The sequence below is a fragment of the Bos javanicus genome, chromosome 9, assembly GCF_032452875.1.
Source record: "Bos javanicus breed banteng chromosome 9, ARS-OSU_banteng_1.0, whole genome shotgun sequence".
In the NCBI taxonomy this organism is placed as follows: domain Eukaryota; kingdom Metazoa; phylum Chordata; class Mammalia; order Artiodactyla; family Bovidae; genus Bos; species Bos javanicus.
The window spans coordinates 96,255,492-96,275,353 of record NC_083876.1 but is presented as its reverse complement, the minus strand read 5'-3'; the positions used below and the strand labels follow the sequence as shown (position 1 = coordinate 96,275,353).

General features: G+C 54.2%; 1 protein-coding gene across 1 annotated transcript in view; it reads right to left on the bottom strand.

Annotated features, from left to right (window-relative positions):
• IGF2R (insulin like growth factor 2 receptor) overlaps positions 1 to 19,862 on the bottom strand; it is a 103,312-nt gene that overhangs the window by 33,400 nt on the left and 50,050 nt on the right. Inside the window, exons 12-22 of the mRNA XM_061428479.1 lie at positions 18,030 to 18,170; positions 16,305 to 16,448; positions 15,083 to 15,220; positions 14,145 to 14,289; positions 12,877 to 13,054; positions 12,081 to 12,196; positions 11,480 to 11,648; positions 9,766 to 9,945; positions 6,625 to 6,726; positions 5,261 to 5,362; positions 2,485 to 2,680 (exon numbers count right to left, since the gene is read on the bottom strand). Coding sequence (XP_061284463.1) covers positions 2,485 to 2,680; positions 5,261 to 5,362; positions 6,625 to 6,726; positions 9,766 to 9,945; positions 11,480 to 11,648; positions 12,081 to 12,196; positions 12,877 to 13,054; positions 14,145 to 14,289; positions 15,083 to 15,220; positions 16,305 to 16,448; positions 18,030 to 18,170 — 1,611 coding nt within the window. The remainder of the gene's footprint in view (positions 1 to 2,484; positions 2,681 to 5,260; positions 5,363 to 6,624; positions 6,727 to 9,765; positions 9,946 to 11,479; positions 11,649 to 12,080; positions 12,197 to 12,876; positions 13,055 to 14,144; positions 14,290 to 15,082; positions 15,221 to 16,304; positions 16,449 to 18,029; positions 18,171 to 19,862) is intronic.

Sequence of the window (19,862 nt, the reverse complement as noted above, 5' to 3'; positions counted from 1 at the left end):
GGCTGCTCAGCGCCCTGACAGTGAGCAGACTTCATGCAGCCTCGGCAGGACAGATGGAAATGCAGGAAGACACTGCAGGATGGGGCTGAGAAACCCCAGGGTTTGGCGGGGGGGGACAAGGCACGATGGCTGGGCTCACTGGAAGGTGCCATCTGACCCCAACCCTGCAGAAGGGAAGAAAAGAACCGCCTGGCTGTCTAGAACGGAGACTGCCGTGAGCAGCGGGAAACACCAAGGACGAGGGCTCAGATGGGGAGGGTGGGCCTGCCTGGTTGAGGAGCAGGAGGTCGGAGGGGCCCGAGCAAGGAGCAGCAGGGCTCCCGTGGCCACTGGACAGGCCTGGCTGCTGCTCTGGGCACACGGGGAACCCTGAGCCAGGAGGGGGTGGTCTAAGCCAGGAGTGATACAACCCAACACTTGGAACATCACTCGACTTGCGGAGCCGAGCACAGACCACTGGGGAGGCGGGCAGGGAGGAAGTGGAGGTGGCACAGCCAACATGGAGGCTCCTGCGGGGAGGGGACCACGTGGGCAGAGGCTCCACGGAGGGAAGAGCCCCGGAGTCATTACCATGTCACTGAGTCCCACAGTGGCCCCCAGAGATGCCTGGTTTTCAAGGGAGGACACTGAAGCGGAGGGAGAGGGAGGGACAAGCCTGGAGCAACACAGCTCTAAGGTCAGACGTGCGCTGCACCCCCAGGGGGGCTGCTGGCGCCTGGATCCCAACCCAGCAGAGAAATGTCAGCGGCTGTCAGCCACACGACCACACTGATAACCCCGCAAGAGACAAAGGGTCATTTTCCAAATTAGGGTAAAAAATATATATGTATATATACACACACATACACATAAATGTCTAATCTAGTTCATTATTAAACAGTGGGGTCATTTTCCAAATTAGGACACACAAAAAAGGATACATAGATGCCTAATCTATCCCATTTTTAAACAGTACCCTGGAACTGGAAACAAAGAGAATTATAAACAAGACGGAAGGGACTTCTCTGATGGTCCAGTGGTTAAGATTCTGAACTTACACCGTAGAGGGCGTGCATTCAATCCCTGATTGGGGAACTAAGACCCCACGTACCATACAGGGTGGCCAAAAAAAATTTTTTTAATAAAATATCAATAAAAAACAAGAGTGAAGCACATTTCTTTTTGGATATTGAGGTGAGTGAGCAGCTGACTCTTTGGACCCAGAGGTGAAGAAGTTTACATCTATAAAGCAAAGGATTCCCGTCCCCCTGGGCTCTACGAACAGACTAAAATCATCCGTCTGTGTCTGAATCCTCCCCAACAAATGAGGCATAATGAGAGCAATTCCCTTTCTAGGCCAACCCTTCATAGACCCAACAGCAGCCCCCAGACCCAGGTCTTCTGTCCTCGAAGTTAAGAAGACCCCTGATTTTTAGCCCCCTTCCCAGGAATCCTGAAATCAGCCTTTCAACACCCTACAGTCCTCTTCCCGGTGTGTTAATGGATCTGTCAGCTTGAGGCAGGGTGCACAGCACGAGCTGACGACCGCAGACTGGCAGAGCCATCCCCACTCCCTTCCGGATCTTGGCTCCCTCTGACATGGACTCAGACAGCCCGTTATTTTGGGCACCAGACATCACACAAATGCCCCTTCCTGAGCCCACCCCAGTGCAGTGAGAAGTGCGCAGGTCCAGAAGTCAGACCACGTGGGTTCCGACCTCAGCTGTGCTCATTACCAGCTGCATGGCCCTGGACTGTGTGTGTGGGGGGCACCTCTGGGGGCCTCTGATCCGCAACACTGAATAAATGTGTCTGTCGGCAGAACCAGGATTAGAAGCAGGAGACCTGGCTCCCAGTACTGGCTCTCTGTCCAGGGCGCGAGGCCTTCTGGGCCTTCATCACCTGGGACGCCAGGAGGTGGTTAAGAAGCACATACGCCAAGAATGAGGGGCCTGGGGTTGGTGGAGAACCAAGCAGTTCAGCACACACAGCACCTCCACGTGGGACCGGCAGGCGGTGGCCAGCACGCGTGCACGGCAGCTGCTACTCCACCACCACCGTCCCCCAGGGCTCTCACACTCAGCGTCACACCTGATGACGCCAAAACAGCAACTATCTGTTTACAGTCACAGCTGCAGGAAGGAACAGAAATGAGAACCCAGTAAAGATGGCAAAACTGTTATTATCTTCACCCATCACTTCAATATCTGAAAAACAGGGGACAAGAGGCCAAGTGAACACTTTCTTATCAGAGCAGCCGCTGGGGGAAGATGCTGGGGGTTGCGGGTGTGAACAGAACCCAGCAGCCTGGGACCCTCCGGCTGCAGAATGCACTCAGGGGCTGGGGAAACACCCTGGAGGCCAGGCACGCACGATGCACGTGAGGCCAGAGGGCAGCCAGACCCGGAGCGTCTACGGACGCGCACGTTACTCTTGGAAAGGTCGACAGTCACAAAACCACCAGGACGCTGGTGAGTCGCTAAACCAACAGGGATCTGAGCTCACCGTTGGGGTGGGAAGGAAGCCCCGTGTAGTTCAGGGTTATAAAGCCCTCGGTGGACAGCTGCAGGCTCTTCTCCAGGCCCACCAGCCTGCCCGGCTTCAGGGTCTTCATGTCGTCCATCTGGACTTCTGCCTCGCAGCCGGAAGCTGGCTTCCCATCCAGGGTGCCACAGGCGGGCATGTCACCGCACACGTTGAACTGCAGGCCAGAGGGCGAGAACAGCACACCAGCTCAGGCTGCGTGACCCACCGGAGACACAACCCCGCAACGCAAACCCTGCCCTGCCAAACAGCTGCTACTCTTCAATATCACGCAAATGACCAACCTGCCACGTCTGGGCAATTAAATCCTAAAGCTAGTACCTAAGGCAAAAACCAAAGCCCAAACAGCAATGCCCAGAAACTGCCTCTAATGGTTTAGACAGCCCTGTATCTTTAAATGTATGAGACAGTCTGCATGCAACAATATATGCCAATATATATAGCCAGAATGTTGCAGTATTTTTGATTGTAATAGGAAAAGCACATATGGCTGAAGTCACATTAAAAAGTAAATATAATGGGATACCCCTGTTGTTTTTATTTAAATAAAAGGTTTTTGTTGTGTAAAAACCTGTTTTATGTTCTGAAAAACTGTTTTAAACATTCTGAAATTCTGGAAAAACCTTCCTATGGCTTTATGAAGTCACATATGAATGTGATATATGTGAATATACATATGTGTGTTTTATAGGTATATGCGAATACACATGTGTATTATATAATACACATAACTCGTTTCATTTAGAAAAAGTACAGGTAAGATTTGCCAACATGATCGATTCCCACACATTCCTAACCTGCTTAATACTAATCTAACAATGTTCCTGAAAATTCTTGCTCTAAGTTTATATCCATAAGATATGACACAGAAAACTGCACGTTATTTAACCTTTTATCCGGTCCCCTTTTATGTAATGATTTATCCATTTACACTAGATAAAGACTATTATTCAGTTATATACTAGTAGGCATTTTAGAAATGATTCATTATTGTCAAAAAATTAATTAAAATTTGATTTTTCTCCCCAAACCTGAATTGTTAATCAAATCTAAACGTAATTAGATGCATCCAAATTTGGAAAAAGTAGATCCCCCTGTATTTCTTTTTTACTTTTAATTGGAGAATAATGGCTTTACAGTACTGTGTCGGCCCTGTATCTCTCGAAGCTACTGACACCGTTCCACTTAAATCCAGCAGTTGACAGAATGAAGCGTAACTTGCTCTTGGGTGTGAGACACGGACAGATTTCTCTATCACCAGTCCGTGTTTATGGACAATGTACACAAAGTTAAGATCTCCGTACACACAGAGTCTTTCCTTAAGATCACAGTTTCCTATCTAAGAAACAGCCACAGGAGAACACACCCAGGCCGATGGCCTGCAGCCACGTGGGCTGCGCGGCCACAGAAGCACACAGCCAGCAGGAGGACACGTGGCGGCCCAGCCCTGCAGGGCCAGGTGCCAAGATGCAACGCCAAGTAGTCGGCTGGTGGGCGGTGCTGTCCGAGGCCCTGCTGGCAGCACAAAGCCCAGCGCCCTGGCTCCCGGGAGCCTGGTCACCCCACCACTACCGTCATCCAGAGCCTGTCCCTGTTGTCTGCGACCCTGCACCCGTCACCTCCTCCTGCCCCCCAGCCACCGCACAGAAGAGCCTTTCTGGCTGGTTCTCCATGGGATCACCTCTTCCAGCATGGCCCCGACAGAGGTCGTCATCTTGTCTGGCATGTTATTCCGGGCTCACCTCCTCGGGCAAGTCCTCCAGGGGACTTACCTCTTCTGACAAATCCCCTAAGGGGCTCGATCTTGAAGTTCCTGTCTGCCTCTCGCACTCACACAGGCAGCCAAATACACTGCAGTCACCTATTACAACCTGTTACGAACCAAACTCTAGGGCGGCAACTTCTGAGAGGGGGAGGGGAAGGGAGGCACCACGAGTACCGTGCTGCTGGCTGACAAGCCCGCCATGTGTCGGTGACAAGCCCCACTGGGGGTCTCGAGGCTCCAGAGGAACCTGCATGCCCTCCCACATGCGCTGTGCCTACAATGCCCCCCCCCACCCCCGTACTGGTTTTATGACATTCTCATCCCAGCTTCCTTTGGGATGAGACCCCCGCTTCAAAGGTTACTCTCTTCTTCCAGCGTGGGTTCTGCTAGGAAAAGTTAAACCAAAATACAGATTTTTAAAAACCTCTCTCTGTCCAACAGTGCTTAGTTTATAATGGAACACACTAAGTGGAGTTTCTCCTCTTCGCTGCTCCAGACACACTGCCAGGGCCGCCCACAAAGGAAGGGCTGTCTGAAGATTCTGGAGCACGCCATCAGCTCGTCTCCCTTTTACAGGCAAGCGTGATCAACATTTCCTTTTGACCAGGGACTCGAAACCCCAGTGGGCATGAGAACCAGCCTGCTGGGCCCCACCCCTGAGATGCTGCCCTGGCCACAAGTTCGCAGGCCATGTGCATGCTGCTGGCCTGGGACCACCAGGCCAGATGTAGGGCCAGGACCAGGAGCAGCCCATCTTCTGTTCCTAGTTCCCATCTGCAGAGCAGGAGGGGCAAGGGTTTCACCTCATCTCCACTTACACTTGGACTCCTTGCCTCCTCCTGGGCGAGGGCTGCCATCCATGCCCTGGGAGGCTCCTAAGGACACCTGCCTCCCCTGTCACGAGATGAGGGTGAGCTCTGTGCCTCCTCCCATCCTTCCAAGGCAAATCAGAGTGCACCCCGCAAGTCTTACCAGAAACGTCTTCCCGATGCCCGAGACCACGTATCCTCGGGAATCGTTCAGTGGGTTCAGATCAAACACGTACCCGCTGTTGGGGTCCTTGATGGAGCAGACCTGCGGGAATGAAAGGGGCGAAGAGGCACATTCAAACCCAGTCCCGGAGGACATGGCAGGGACAGAGCATCGCCCACGCCTGTCTGGCACTGACCCCATAGGAGAAGCAGCCCCGGGCGAGCTCATGGCCCCTTTTGGTGCCGCATCTGAGGCGCCCCAGGTGGGACAGAAGCTCAGCGGTGCCGCCCTCCCCTGAGACCCTGAGACTGCTGTATTCACCCGAACAAGACCACGGCTGAGCCCCGAGGAAAAGTGAGGAATCATAAGTGAAGTGAAAGCCGCTCAGTTGTATCTGACTCTTGGCCACCCCATGGACTAGACAGTCCATGGAATTCTCCAGGCCAGAATACTAGAGTGGGTAGCCTTTCCCTTCTCCAGGGGATCTTCCTGACCCAGGGATCAAACCCAGGTCTCCCACATTGCAGATGGATTCTTTACCATCTGACCCACCAGAGAAGCCCTGGAATAGCCTATCCCTTCTCCAGGGGATCTTCCCAACCCAGAAATCGAACCGGGGCTCTCTTGCATTGCAGACGGATTCTTTACCAACTGAGCTATCAGGGGGACCCAAATCAGAGACAGGTCCATTAGAGATCCACAAATAACTCCCTGTCTCTCTTCAATTCTAGGAGGCGCAGTGAGCCCCCTCCCCGTGTCTTCTTTCCACCCCGCCCACCCTACGCAAAGACCGGCACAGGGGCTTCAGAAAGCCCTGCCGGCGGGCAGGGGCCCGTGGGCTCCCACCCGCATGCTCCGGGTACACTCCTCTGGGGGACCTCTGCCACTCAGAGGAGACTTGAAAAGGGAGGTGAGGACAGCAAGCAAGGCAGAGGCAGGGGCGTGGCTGGGGTCAGAGCGCGAAAACCTCGAGCGCCACGTGAGCCACCCGGGCCGTAGCCTACGGCCGAGGGGCCACCGACGCATCCCGGGTGTGGCCGTGATGTGAAATTAAGCCTCTGTCCCCACAGTGGCAGAGTGCCCCGGGCCCCCGTGAGGCCGGAGGGACAGCGGGAGGGAGAGGGAGGGCGGGGTCTGGGAAACTGGGGAGCAGAAGGGAAGTCCTGGTTCTCATCCCAGGATGGGAGGTGAGCCAGGGCAGAGGGCGGGGAACACAGGACCCCTTCCAAACGCCTGCTGTCCAGGCAGGGATTAAGAGGCCAGAGGGAGGGGTGGGACCGGGATGCAGGGCGGGGCCGGAGGGAAGGGTGGGGCCAGAGGGAGGGGGCGGGGCCAGAAGGGCGGGCCCAAGACCCCACCCGTACCTGGTCTATGTCCGTGGTGATTCGGATAGGACAGGCTGCCGCCGTGTTCCACAGGAAGCTGACCACACACTCCCAGTTGAGAGAAAATATGGGATGGGTATACTGAAAGGCCAAATCCGGGATACAAGTCAACTCAAGGCCATGAAACATGCTCTAACCACCAGAACACTAGTGGGATAATAAGAATTCAAGTCGGTGGATTAACATACAGCGGAGCAGGTGAGGAGTTAACCTGCCTCAACTGATGAGGATGTCATCCTTCCTACTAAGGAGACTGCTCTCTCTTACACGTGAATGCCAGTTAATCTACCTGGGGGGTCACACCAAGAGTAAATGGTAGAACTGGGATCCAAATCTGGGTCAGAGTCTGAGACTGCGCTTTTGAACACCATTCTACACCCAGAGTTGGACTATAAAGAAAGCTGAGCGCTGAAGAATTGATGCTTTTGAACTGTGGTGTTGGAGAAGACTCTTGAAAGTCCCTTGGACAGCAAGGAGATCCAACCAGTCCATCCTAAAGGAAATCAGTCTTGAATGTTCATTGGAAGGACTGATGTTGAAGCTGAAACTCCAATACTCTGGCCACCTGATGCGAAGAGCTGACTCATTTGAAAAGACCCTGATGCTGGCAAAGATTGAAGGCAGGAGGAGAAGGGGACGACAGAGGATGAGATGGTCAGATAGCACTACTGACTCAATGGACATGAGTTTGAGTGAACTCCGGGAGTTGGTGATGGACAGAGAGGCCTGGCGTGCTGCGGTTCATGGGGTTGCAAAGAGTCGGACACGACTGAGAGACTGAACTGAACTCAACTACACCCAGACACAGAACAGCTGGGCCCACGGGCCAGGTGCACACGAGCACAGCCACGCCACTGCGGACCCAGGCAAGGCTGGCTGACGGGGTGAGGTGTGCTCGAACATGAGCCGCATCAGCTCCCACACGGGCACAGTCTCCACAGCCGGCCAGACACCCAGGGTGTGATCAGTCTCAGGGGGGGACCTCCGCCACCCTCCCTGACAGAGGACTTGGTGGGGGAAGGGGAGTCATGGAGAAGCTGAGCCACCCAGCCAGACACGCGGGGGAAGGGGACACAGCCGCTAGTCCCCACGCCTCCCCACCCTCTCCGCTGCGGCATCACCCACGGTGAACTGCAAACACGCCTGTCCCTGCAGCCCCACCACGTGGCTGTGAAGAGCCCGGGGAGGACTGCAGCACAGCACCCCTGGAGACGTGGCTCTCTGTTCGCTCCGTGTTGCCTGGGCCCACGAAATGCACCAGGCCATGGACCGGTGCTGAGGGATACAGTAACAACGTGAAATCGCTGTGAAAACTGAAAAACACCGTCCAAATAGGATGACACAGGGAAGCTAAAAAAATAAGGGTCTGAGAGGGCTTCCTAGAATTGTCCAGTATCTCCACCACAAAGAGATTCCAGAGAGGGGAGTGGAGGGGGATGAGGCCCAGCAGAGGGGAGAGGGGGCCCAGGGTGGGGTTCGGAGGGGCCCCGGAGGCGGCCAGCGAGGTCCCAGCTGCTCAGCCAGCATTCCTTCCTGGCGCTGAGAGCAGAACTCGGGAAGCCCAGCTCACGCTTATCAGTGTGTGTTTATGGCTTAGCTATGCGAAGCTTTGCTTGTACAAGCCGAGCTCAGCCCGCCAGCCTTCTCCTCCCCTTATCAGGGCAACTTTCTTAAGCTCTTAAGACGTGATCTCCTGGGAAAAAAATCGTGTGCTGGCAAAGGACAGAGAGAACTTGACGTCTGTAAGATGACTAGGATGGAAGTGACCGAGCCCCCCGCCTGCTAGGTGGAATGGACTCACTGGGCCAGTAACATGTCCACCGAAGTGGAGGACGCTGCAACTAACCCTTTCGAAGCACCTCTATCATCCCCACTGCACGTCCATCGAAGGGCTCGGTGACTGCTCAAAAAACACGTGATGCAACCGTAAATGTAAAACTCCAGGTTAAAAAAAAAAGCAATTAGGTTTAGAATAACAATGGACACGGTGGAAATGGACCCAGTGATGGGTCCACAGCACTGTGACAGCATCAATGCCACTAAACTCTACACCTAGAAATGGCTAAGATGGTAAATTTTGTGTTATACTGATATATCTTCTACCACATTGCTTTTTAAAAACCAGCAGGGAATGAGTGAAGTGAGACAGAGAAAGAGAAATATTGTGAGACACCCCTTACATGCGGACTCTAAAACGAAATGACACAGTAAATGAAGTTATTTACAAAAGAGAAATGGACTCACAGACTTAAGAGAATGAACTTAGGCTTCCCAGGCGGGAAGGACAGGGGGAAGGGACAGTTAGGGAGTTTGAAGGGACATGCACACACTCCTGTATTTAAGATGGATAACCAACAAGGACCCGCGTCGTGGCACAGGGGACTCTGCTCAACTGTAAGTGGCCACGTTGGGTGGGAGGGGAGTTCAGAGGAGAATGGAGACTCAGAACTGTGCGGCTGAATCGTTCTGCTGTCCACTTGAAACCATCAACAACACTGTGAATCGGCTAAACCACAATACAAAATAAAAGTTAAAAAAAAAGAAAAGCGTAGACTGTATATAATGACCCCAAAGCATCCGTGCGTCGTGTTTTCTCTTCTGCTCAGCCCTGGCTAAGGAGCTCAGGCCTGCCTGCAGCCTCCGTCACCTCCTCCATTTCCCAGCCTGGAGATTTCATTCCTGCTTTCCCAACAGACCGCTCGTTATTATTCTGTCGGTGTCCACCCACAGGGCCCGGCCTCCATCCCCTCATCTGTGAACCATGGTGTTTGGACCAAGCCATCTCTAAGACCTCTTCTGCTATGGGGTGTGGCCCTCAGATCACAGAACTGTGGGGCCCTCCAGAACTCACAGAAACTCACATGCAGGACGGCGTCTGTGTGGCTCAGAGAGAAAGCTCATGTCTAAGGGAACACCTTGCAGTGTGCATCCCAAGCCAGCACGTAGGGCTTGGGCGTAACCTGGAGGAGGACAGGTGCAGAAGCACCACTGCCGTGGCCCTGGCCTCCCCGAGTCTGCAGCACATTCGGACCTGAAGTAGAAGCAAGCAGAACCCGAGTCCCATGCAGAGATAGAGGAGCCCGACCAAACGAGGCCACGGCGCTGCCCCGCCCCCCTCACCAGGCTGCCGGTAGAGCAGACAAGGTGGATCCTGGTGGTGTAGGTGGTGCGCCTCTGGTCGCTGGTGGTGCAGGCGGAGCCGTTGACGTACTCCAGGAGCAGGCTGCCGCTGTCCTCCACCATGGGGCCCGTCTTCGCCACCCCCAGGTTGCTGATGGAGACGGTCTCAGAGTACGAGCCCTGCGAACACACGTGGCTGTTAGCTTTCCCTCTGGAGAGACCAACTGTGTTCTTCACTACTGACACAGTGGGTGTTTCATTATGCACAGCAGGTGTGTCCTACAGATTTGCCACAGATGCTGGATTAGCGAATTCGAACCACCACTCCTCTGCAGAGGGGAAACACAGTCCGCCCTCTAAACCCACAGGTTCTGCATCTGCAGGTTCAACCAACTTCAGATGGAAAACACTCAGGGGAAAGAAATCCCAGAAAGCTCCAAAAAGCAAAACTTCCATTAGCCACCCACGTCTACTAGCACAGCACTGACACTGTGTCAAACGCTGTGAAACCACGGGGCGGATGTGCACCAGGGCGTGTGCAGACACTGCGACACTGCGCATCACGGACTTGCGCATCCTCGGGTTCTGGGGACCAGCCAGGACCCTAGAACCAATCCGCTCCCCGCACACAGAGGGAGGGGGGACGTTTATCTCTACGGACATTTATCTCTCACAGACTTCGATCCTGATGCCTCAAAACCCTGGTAGATCCTTTTTATTTCACAAAAGTGAAAATGCAGTTCAGACATGTTAAGCAACCCATCCAAGGCCACTCCTCTCCCAGGCATTCGAGGAAGGACCAAGCCCGGTCCACGTGTGGCCAGGAGCCAGGATTGTCCGGCCACCACACTGCCCGCCCCCTCTCGCCTCCGTTGTTTGGACGTCTGGGTAGCAGAACCGAGACAAAAATGCAGAGCCATGCCAGGCCTCTCTGCACATGTCCACGACAGACCGTGAGAACACCCGGGCACTGATTTGGGGTCACGAATGAACGGTAGCGAGTAGACGGCTTGCAAATACAGAATCCATGAATAATGAGAGCAGACTGTCCTTGGAGGCCGTTGCTCCAACCCAGAGCACACACGTGCCCAAGTGCACGCCAACACACCACCACGCTCCACTCAACCAGCAGGGTGCGCCCGTCAGCTTCCCTGAAATCATCTCTGAGCTGCCGTGTAACGGACCCCGGGAAAAGTACATCCTCGACATGCTATTTTTAAAGAAGCACACAGACATCTTTATTTTAAGATGCGCTGTGTACAACAAGGCACCCAGGGGAGCGTTACCAAGGTTCTGGCGGTGACTGCATTCCATCGAATGACAGAGTGCAGCCTGCACCCGGGCAAGAAGAGCTGGCGCTTGGATCTGCCAAGCAGGCGTCCCCTCTAATCAGTCCAGAAGCAAGAGCTTTTGGAAGCTTAAACTCTCCTTGATAAATGTCTGCTGTTCAGAGTCACTTCGTCTGCTGAGAACCGTGAGCAGAGGCGGTTCCCCACACCCAGGGGTTTTGTTTTGTTTTTTCTTTTTTTTCATTTTAAATCTGAGCAACGACTCAAGTGTGATTGCATCTCTGGGAAGGTGGGGCAGGTGAGTTTGCAGCGAGACCCCCCTTATCTGTCTCAAGGGGCTTCTTGGCGCGAGCCAGACCCACTCAGACCCCTCCACCCTCTACTGCCAAGCCCTGGGCTCGGGAGGGCGGGGAGGGCCGCCTCACCTGCTCGCCCTGGTACTTCATCTGACAGGCGGACGCGTAGCGGTCACAGCCTGGCACCGGGTTCAGGGGACGACACACATTGATGTAGTACTTCCGCCACGTGCTGCGCGCCCCGCCGTTGTCCAGAGAGTACCAGTTTCCCCCAGGACCGCCCTCGGATTTCGCTAGCCTGAAAGGTCAAGGGGGAAACGCACGCTTTTTCCAGCCGACAGCTTTCGGCCCGATGATTCATTTCTAAGTGGTTAGAGAAATAAGAAGGGAAGGTGCACTGCCTATCAAACCCCCCCAGAGGCTGGCCCACCGCGCCTCCTCTCTAGCCTTACAAGACACAGACCTCTCCGCATACTTGGGACTGCCCCCACACCTCTGCAGTGACAGGCATCACTCTGAAGGATGCAGCTGAAGACGGAGGTTTGTGCTGGGCAAACACTGGCTGATCCTGCGCAGGCTCCCAGATCATTAGAATTCATGCAGCTTGGAGCTCCCCACCCTGATCCTGCACGCTCTCTCATGGTCTCAGGGACATGTCCACCGGCAGGGCCTAAGTGACCTTGGCCCTAACTGGACGGGGCCAGGCCAAGGGCAGGCGGGCCTGCCTCACCTGGAGAGGTCGTACTGGTCCAGTGTGACGGGGTCAGTCACGATGCACTCCAGCGGCTCCTCCGGGCAGGCGTAACTGGTGTACCACCGGAAGTTGTATGTAGAGTTATCTTCCTCCTAATCTCGGGACACACACACACACACACACACACACACACACACGGGAAGAATGGCAGAGAAGGGGACTCGTTACCCAAAGCCAGCATTTAGAAAGAGGTGGGACATTTTTTCCTCAGTAAGAATCGGAGGCAAGTTCATCTCCTTTGCCCATCCCCTCTCGTTCTATTAAAAGGAAGATTGCCCAGCAATGAGTTAAGATGGAACTCTAGCTTGTTATGTGGGAATAAGGCAGGGCTGTTGATGCTTTTGTGTGGTATCTACCCCAAACCAGCAGTGTCGAGGGCTGTGACTGAGGGTGGTACGGCCCACTGTTGGTCAGAAAATACACACTGCCCGTGTCCCCTGGCAAATCTAAAAGGATTAATTAAAATCAAAGGAGCTGAGGATGTACCCAGGAAACCAGACTAATAACGGCTCTGCTACTAAATAAAGGGCCCATGACAGGCTCCTGGATAAGTCCCGGAAGCCAGACAACATGACAGCTTCTCCCCGGGGACCGCCCCAGTTCCTGTGTCACCTACAGCAGAACCTCCCTCGCTTTCCTCGTTCCAGAAAGTCACGAGCCCCACCTTCACCCGCTTTCTTCTCTTCCCCCGCCTTTACGAGGCTGACAACCTCTCTCTCCCTCCTTGGCCCCTGTCGCCACGCAGACGCACACGAGCACCTGTGACTCCCACCTGATATTCGGGGAAACCCACTCCGGCGTCTCGGTCACAGAGGAAGGTGATGAGCGTGGCTCTCGGCGTGCGCTTCTCGTTATTGTAGGGTGTGCCGTCCCTGTAGGTCAGCTGGATCATCCCGTCGTAATACGAAAGCTTAGCATTGCTGCGTCCCAAGTTCCAAGACTTCCTATCACTAAAACAAGCCAAGTGTTTCTCAGAAAAGATAGCAGGACCAGTGCTGGGCAACACTAGGAGCATGGGGGTTGCCAGGACCTGGACAGGAGGATCTCCACACAGTGGGCGCGGGAAGGCGACCCCACCCCCACGCCAGACCCGGATCCACCGTCAGCGCCGCGGCTTCAAGGCCCAGCTCCCTTCATCTAGCTAACGCTGCACTGAACTTGGAGAAGCGTGGGCACAGATCCCCCCAGGCAGCCGAGAAGTGCTGACTGCACAGAAGTGAGGGTCCCTCCCAACCCCACGCACCCACTTCCTGTCCTGCCCCTCCTCTGGAAACCAAATGCCCTTAGTCCAGGCCCTCCCGGGGTTTAAAGGCTCGTTGGGGAAGGACGTCGGCAGGCGGCAGACCTGTCCTGGAGGACGACATCCGCGCGCACGGGACACCCGAGGGAACGCCCGGATCGCAGAGTGGTCATTTGCCTCCTGGACACCTGACAGGCCCCTGAGTCCGGCGGGCAGGCGCCCACGGACACCCGAGGGAACGCCCGGATCGCAGAGTGGTCACTTGCCTCCTGGACACCTGACAGGCCCCTGAGTCCGGCGGGCAGGCGCCCACGGACACCCGAGGGAACGCCCGGATCGCAGAGTGGTCACTTGCCTCCTGGACACCTGACAGGCCCCTGAGTCCGGCGGGCAGGCGCCCACGGACACCCGAGGGAACGCCCGGATCGCAGAGTGGTCACTTGCCTCCTGGACACCTGACAGGCCCCTGAGTCCAGTGGGCAGGCGCCCACGGACACCCGAGGGAACGCCCGGATCGCAGAGTGGTCACTTGCCTCCTGGACACCTGACAGGCCCCTGAGTCCGGCGGGCAGGCGCCCACGGACACCCGAGGGAACGCCCGGATCGCAGAGTGGTCACTTGCCTTCTGGACACCTGACAGGCCCCCGAGTCTGGCGGGCAGGCGCCCACGGACACCCGAGGGAACGCCCGGATCGCAGAGTGGTCACTTGCCTTCTGGACACCTGACAGGCCCCCGAGTCTGGCGGGCAGGCGCCCACGGACACCCGAGGGAACGCCCGGATCGCAGAGTGGTCACTTGCCTTCTGGACACCTGACAGGCCCCCGAGTCCGGCGGGCAGGCGCCCATGGACACTGGGCCGCACACGTTGATGTGGAACTCATACTTGTCCGTCTCGACCTTGTAGGCATCCTTCTTCGTGAGAGGCGTCAAGTCGAAAGAAAACCCTGAGGAAGAGCCGAAAGCACCTCAGGCGGGTCGGACCGTGGGGTGCAGGAGAGGCTGGGCTGGCCCGACGGCATGGAGACGCCACCGACCTTGCCCTGGGGACGGGCCTTCTCCACCACCACCACCTCACTCACCCCTTCCTGCCGTGTTCACCCAACGCCCGAGTCAGAGCCCACAATTCCTGGCCGAATGAACCACCAGTGTGTGGGAAGCGGGACCACAACCACAATACAATGACCTTGAAAAGGCTACGGTGGGTTTCACGGCCAGAAAAGCACTCGGAACGTCTTTCCAGACATGATTTATTTCCCGTGTTCCTTGGGTTTCATGATTAGCAAACCCACTTCAACTATGACTACCAAGAGAGGTTTTTTCATTATCTCAAGTAAGCCTCAAACACCAGATTTTCAGAGTTCTGGTTAAACAGTTTTACTATAAATTCTGAAGCAGGTTATCAACGCTGAAACACTCAAAGAGAAAATGTTAGAAGACAAACAGGCTTTCTCTGGTGGCTCGGTGGTTAGGATCTGCCTGCTAACACAGGAGACATGGGTTTGATCCCTGATCTGGGAGGATCCCAGGTGCTGCACAACAGCTAAGCCCACGCTCCACAACGAGAAGCCAAGAAGCCACTGCAATGAGAAGCCCCCACACCACAATTCGAGAGTAGCCCCCTGGTGCCCGAAACCAGAGAAAAGCCTAAGTAGCAATGAAGATCCAGCGCAGCCAAAAAACAAAAGCCAGCTGAAGCGGCTGCAGGAGAGGCCGCCCCACAGGCGCTGGGACACGCACCTGCCTGGGAGTCAAAGACAGTGCAGTTGTTCCCCTCGGTCCTGGAGAGCACGCAGGCTGCGGCCGTGCGCCACTCAAACTCGTAGAAGCAGCCGTCAGCCCTGGAGGTTGTCAGCACCGGGGCGCTTTCTAAATCACCTGTTGATGGGTACACACAGACTGGTCACTGATCCAGTCTCGAGAAGCTTCCATGGTTCCCAAACCAGCTCTATAAATACTGATCTTAGATCACTAGAGTGCTCACGCCGACAGGGTCAGGACAAGGGTGCGGGTGGACCAGTGTTTAATGGGGACACAGCTTCAGCCTGGGAGAACGAGACGGTTTTGCAGACGGACGGTGGTGTAAGCATACCTAACGTACAATGTGAACGGAAAGTGCTTTCACGCCACTGAACTGCGGTTAAAGGGGCGAATTTCAGATTACGTGTATTTCACAACTCCTTTATAATGGTAAACTTCATGTTATGTATATTTTACAATCTTAAAAAAAAAAACCAAAATTAAAAAAAAAAAAAAAAATACTGTCCTGGTCCTTGAACTTAACTCACAGCCGGGAATTTATCCAACGGAAATCTTCCAACAGGAGGCAGCGGGGACATGTCACAGCACAATTAATGCTGGAAACATGTTATTAATCCAACAATAGAGAAAAATGAGTAAAAATAGTAAAACCAAGCCAGCAGCAACAAGGAAGTCCCGACAGATGATAAATAATGACTGTGAGACACAGAAGAGCATTCACAGAATGCCATGTTTTGAGAAACATAAAAAATGTGCAGATATATATATAGATCCTGACCCCTGGAAAACAATGTGAACCTATAAATAAAGGCACATCAAGAGGAGTATTTATTGTGTGCCCGCTAAGGTCATGGACGATGTTTTGAGCCGCTCTCGATGTTCCCCCTCTGGAGGAAGTCAGGGGGCCCCACGATCGGCCGGCACCAGGCCTAAGGAAGAGGAAGCCGTGCCGAGAGCATAACTCATCTGGAAAATTGCAACATGACCCCCTCGGACACCATATGGTTTCTCCATCTCTGGGCCGGTTTGGGGCGGGGGCGACAGAATCCAGCGGGGCCACCACGACGCTCCTGGACCTCAGTGCTCTACCGCGCTGTCCCAGCGGTGGCCGGGGAAAAACGCAGCAAACAGAGAATGCACGGGCGCCCCTGGCAGGAGCCCAGGAGACCCCGCGCTTTCTGATTTTGTGTTTCATTTGTACCTGGTTTGCACATGAGTGTTATATTTGTTATTATCTTCTGGCCACCACCACACTCATCACCATCTGAGTAAGAGAGCTGAATATTTCCTTTCTCTCTGGTGGGAGAAGAAATAAATCTGCCCAGATTTTTACTTCCATTCTTATCTAGAAAAGAGAAAGCAAAGGGGGAACAAAACATAAGACATGATCAAAAGGGGTTAACAATGCAGACGAAGAGGTACCAAGAGGGAGCCGAGGCCCACAGGTGTGCGTTGGCCCCTTTCCCAGCCCGCCAAGCCTGCTCAGGACGGTCAGCGGGTCTCTAGACGCGAGTGACACATCTGACCGAGCAGGGGCGGCCCCGCTGAGGACCCTGCGGGCACCTTCAGGCAGAGGACGAGGAAAATGCAAGAGTGACTCACAGCATCCTTCAAGGGCAGGGGAGGCAGACAGAGGCAGAAATGCCTGTCACGAGATCCCAGAAAATAACAACGTTCCCCCATTTAGGGGGGCCTCAGCTGCCCTGAGGCACAAGGTCATTTGAAACCGAGGGGGTAGCATTTGTCCCGTGACCAAAGTAGAAACTAAATCTGTTCAGGGGGCCAAGCAGGTGACCACTCAATTCTCAGTTCAGTGACTTTTACGATCAAGCAATGAAACTCTGTCTCAAGTCCTTAAATAAAGGCAGGGACACGCCTGCTTAAAAAGACACACCACCAATTCTGAAGCCTGGGATAATTCCTAAAATCCAACCTGGATTTTAAATTTAAATTCACAATCCCTTATAACTCTACTCGCTGCTCTGTGGTGACCTAAATGGGAAGGAAATCCAAAACAGAGGGGATACGTGTATACGTATAGCTGATTGCCTTTGCTGTTCAGCAAACTAACAACACTGTAAAGCAACTGTGTGTGTGAGTCGTTCAGTCGTGTCTGCCTCTCTGTGACCCCGTGAACTGTAGCCCACCAGGTTCCTCTGTCCATGGGATTCTCCAGGCCAGAATACTAGAGTGGGTAGCCTTTCCCTTCTCCAGGGGATCTTCCCAACCCAGAGATTGAACCCGCGTCTCCTGCACTGCAGGCAGATTCTTTACCACCTAAGCTACCAAGGAACTAAAAAGCATCTGTACTCCAATAAAAATTAATTAAAAAGTTAACAATTCACAATCGCTTATCTAATGCTTGCAAAACAGATTCCAATTATCCTGCCTGTCGCTTTCCAGGTGACGCTTAAGTAACATGTTTAAACACTTAATATCCAATTGAGAAGTTGAGGCAAACACAGTTAAAAGCCAAAGGAACTCAAAGGGTCTGTCCACTTCTCTCATACAAGATTCTGAGAGTCCCCTTCTCCGGAAGCCATAATTCTTGAACAATTCCAGGCAGTACGGTCGTTAACAAATCAAAATCAGTTTTTTTATACAAGCACTGGCAGTTCTCTTCCTCGGGTTACAAGGTGAAAAGATAACCAAGGATTTTCCCACATGCTTCTTCCTGTCTCTAGGGAGCCCACATCAGAAGGCTTCCGTCTGCTTCAAGACGCCCGAGTGCCCCAGTTCCCTACATCTGAGTCATTAAACTCTCCTTTCCCGCCCATCCTTTGTGCGCTGAACCCAGAGAGAGGAGGCTGTGATGAACCACAGGAAGCTCATCTTCATTCCCTGCAGCCTGGATGCAGCCCAGCTCCGCCTGCACGCACGGGTATGGCTCACCGCAGGGCACGGCTCACCGCAGGGCACCACTCACCCACGGCACACACGGCCGCATCTTCGGGGCAGCCCCGTGCCTGGCCCGTCTGCAGGACCCTGTGGCAGATGTTAATGAAGAAATGCTTCTTTTCTGCTTCCCTCTGACTGCCATCCACAGCTTCCCAATTTTGTTCCAGTTCTGTAACAGAAAAAAAAAAAAAAAAGCTTTTTCTAGCCCTAGGCAGTGATTGCTTTTCTGTGTGAGTCACACCATAGACTGTGATGAAGCGGAAGGTAAAGGCCTGTGGTCACTAAACAACAGGCTCTCACATCTCTGGACCTGAGTCGGCTGAAGGCACAGACACGCGGCGGGAATCTCAGGCTTGTTTTGAACATGACAGTAATAAACCAGCCCCAAAGAGCTCCTCAGAAGAGGCGGCTCACCGGGGCGGCCTGAGGGTTAAACAGCAAAAGTTCTCCCAAGCCTCCGAGTTTGAAATCAAAAAACTGAAAAGCAGAGCCAGGCGCCAGCCCTGGGACCTGGCAGGCGCAGGCCACGGGTGACGCGTCTGCCTCCAGACCACAGATAAGGCAGACCCGGCCCGGGGCTTAGCACTCGGGGCCCCCAGAAGATAAACAAGACACGGGTGGTCCCTGAACTCAAAACCGTTCACAACCCAGTCGTGTTTGAACAGAAAACATCCACAGAGGTAGAAGCAGCAGGGGCTGAGAGCAGAGGGCAAGTCAAAGGCAGACCATCCCCAAACGGCCCCCACGGACGTCACTGAGGACCGGGAGGGAAGGCGGATGTACACACGGAGAGGATGCTCCTGCACAGACTGGAGTCCGGGGTTTACAGCGAAAACCCCTCATCAGCGGGAGCACAACCCACTCACTACCCAGGGCTGTCAGCGACCTGGAAGGACCACTTGCTAATCAAGGACAATCGTTCTGAACGCTGCGGTGGGAGCGCTGAGGGGCCTTCATGCAGAAGGATGTCTGACTATCAGGGAAGGATTGTAGCTCTCACTTCACAGCATCTTAATTACCTGGGTGCAAACGCTACACAAAAAAACCCTGCTCCCACAGAACCAGTTCAGTTCAGTCGCTCAGTCGTGTCCGACTCTGCGATCCCATGGACTGCAGCACGCCAGGCCTCCCTGTCCATCGCCAACTCCCAGAGCCTATTCACACTCATGTCCATCGAGTCGGTGATGCCATCCAACCATCTCATCCTCTGTCGTCTCCTTCCCCTCCCGCTGTCTATCTTTCCCAGCATCAGGGTCTTTTCCAATGAGTCAGTTCTTTGCATCAGGTGGCCAAAGGATTGGAGTTTCAGTTTCAACGTCAGTCCTTCCAAAGAATATTCAGGACTGATTATTCATGGAACCAGAGAGGGGGGCCAAAGTCAGCTGATCTTGAACGCATCTCTGCATCCTTCACAGACCTTAGGCTGGGCCTTGGACAGAGAGATCGTTACAAAGAAAAAAAGGAAAGTGAAGAGAGGGATTGGAAAGGAGCACTCAGTTTACAGCAAGGAATAACCGGGGGAGGAGGAGGAGGGCAAGCTGCTCGAGTCAACACAGCTGGACGTGGCAGCAGAGGCCTCGCACCCCGGTCTGAGCAGAGTAGAGAGTCCTACCCGCTCAGCAGACAGAAGGCCAGCCTCTCCACCAGCCCACAGAAGGGAACCAGGGCCCCAGGCCCACGGCTCAGAGGTGCCAAACCACAAGAGCACTGGGATGTTAACTCCCCGGGCAATCCACTACCTGAGGGCATCTGCGATGGGGCTCATGTTCCCAGACTGGCACCCACAACAAAGGGATCCTCCTTTCAACGTGAAGCGGCCCTCAGCAGCGGGGGCTCAGAAACATGAGTCATCGTTCCCATA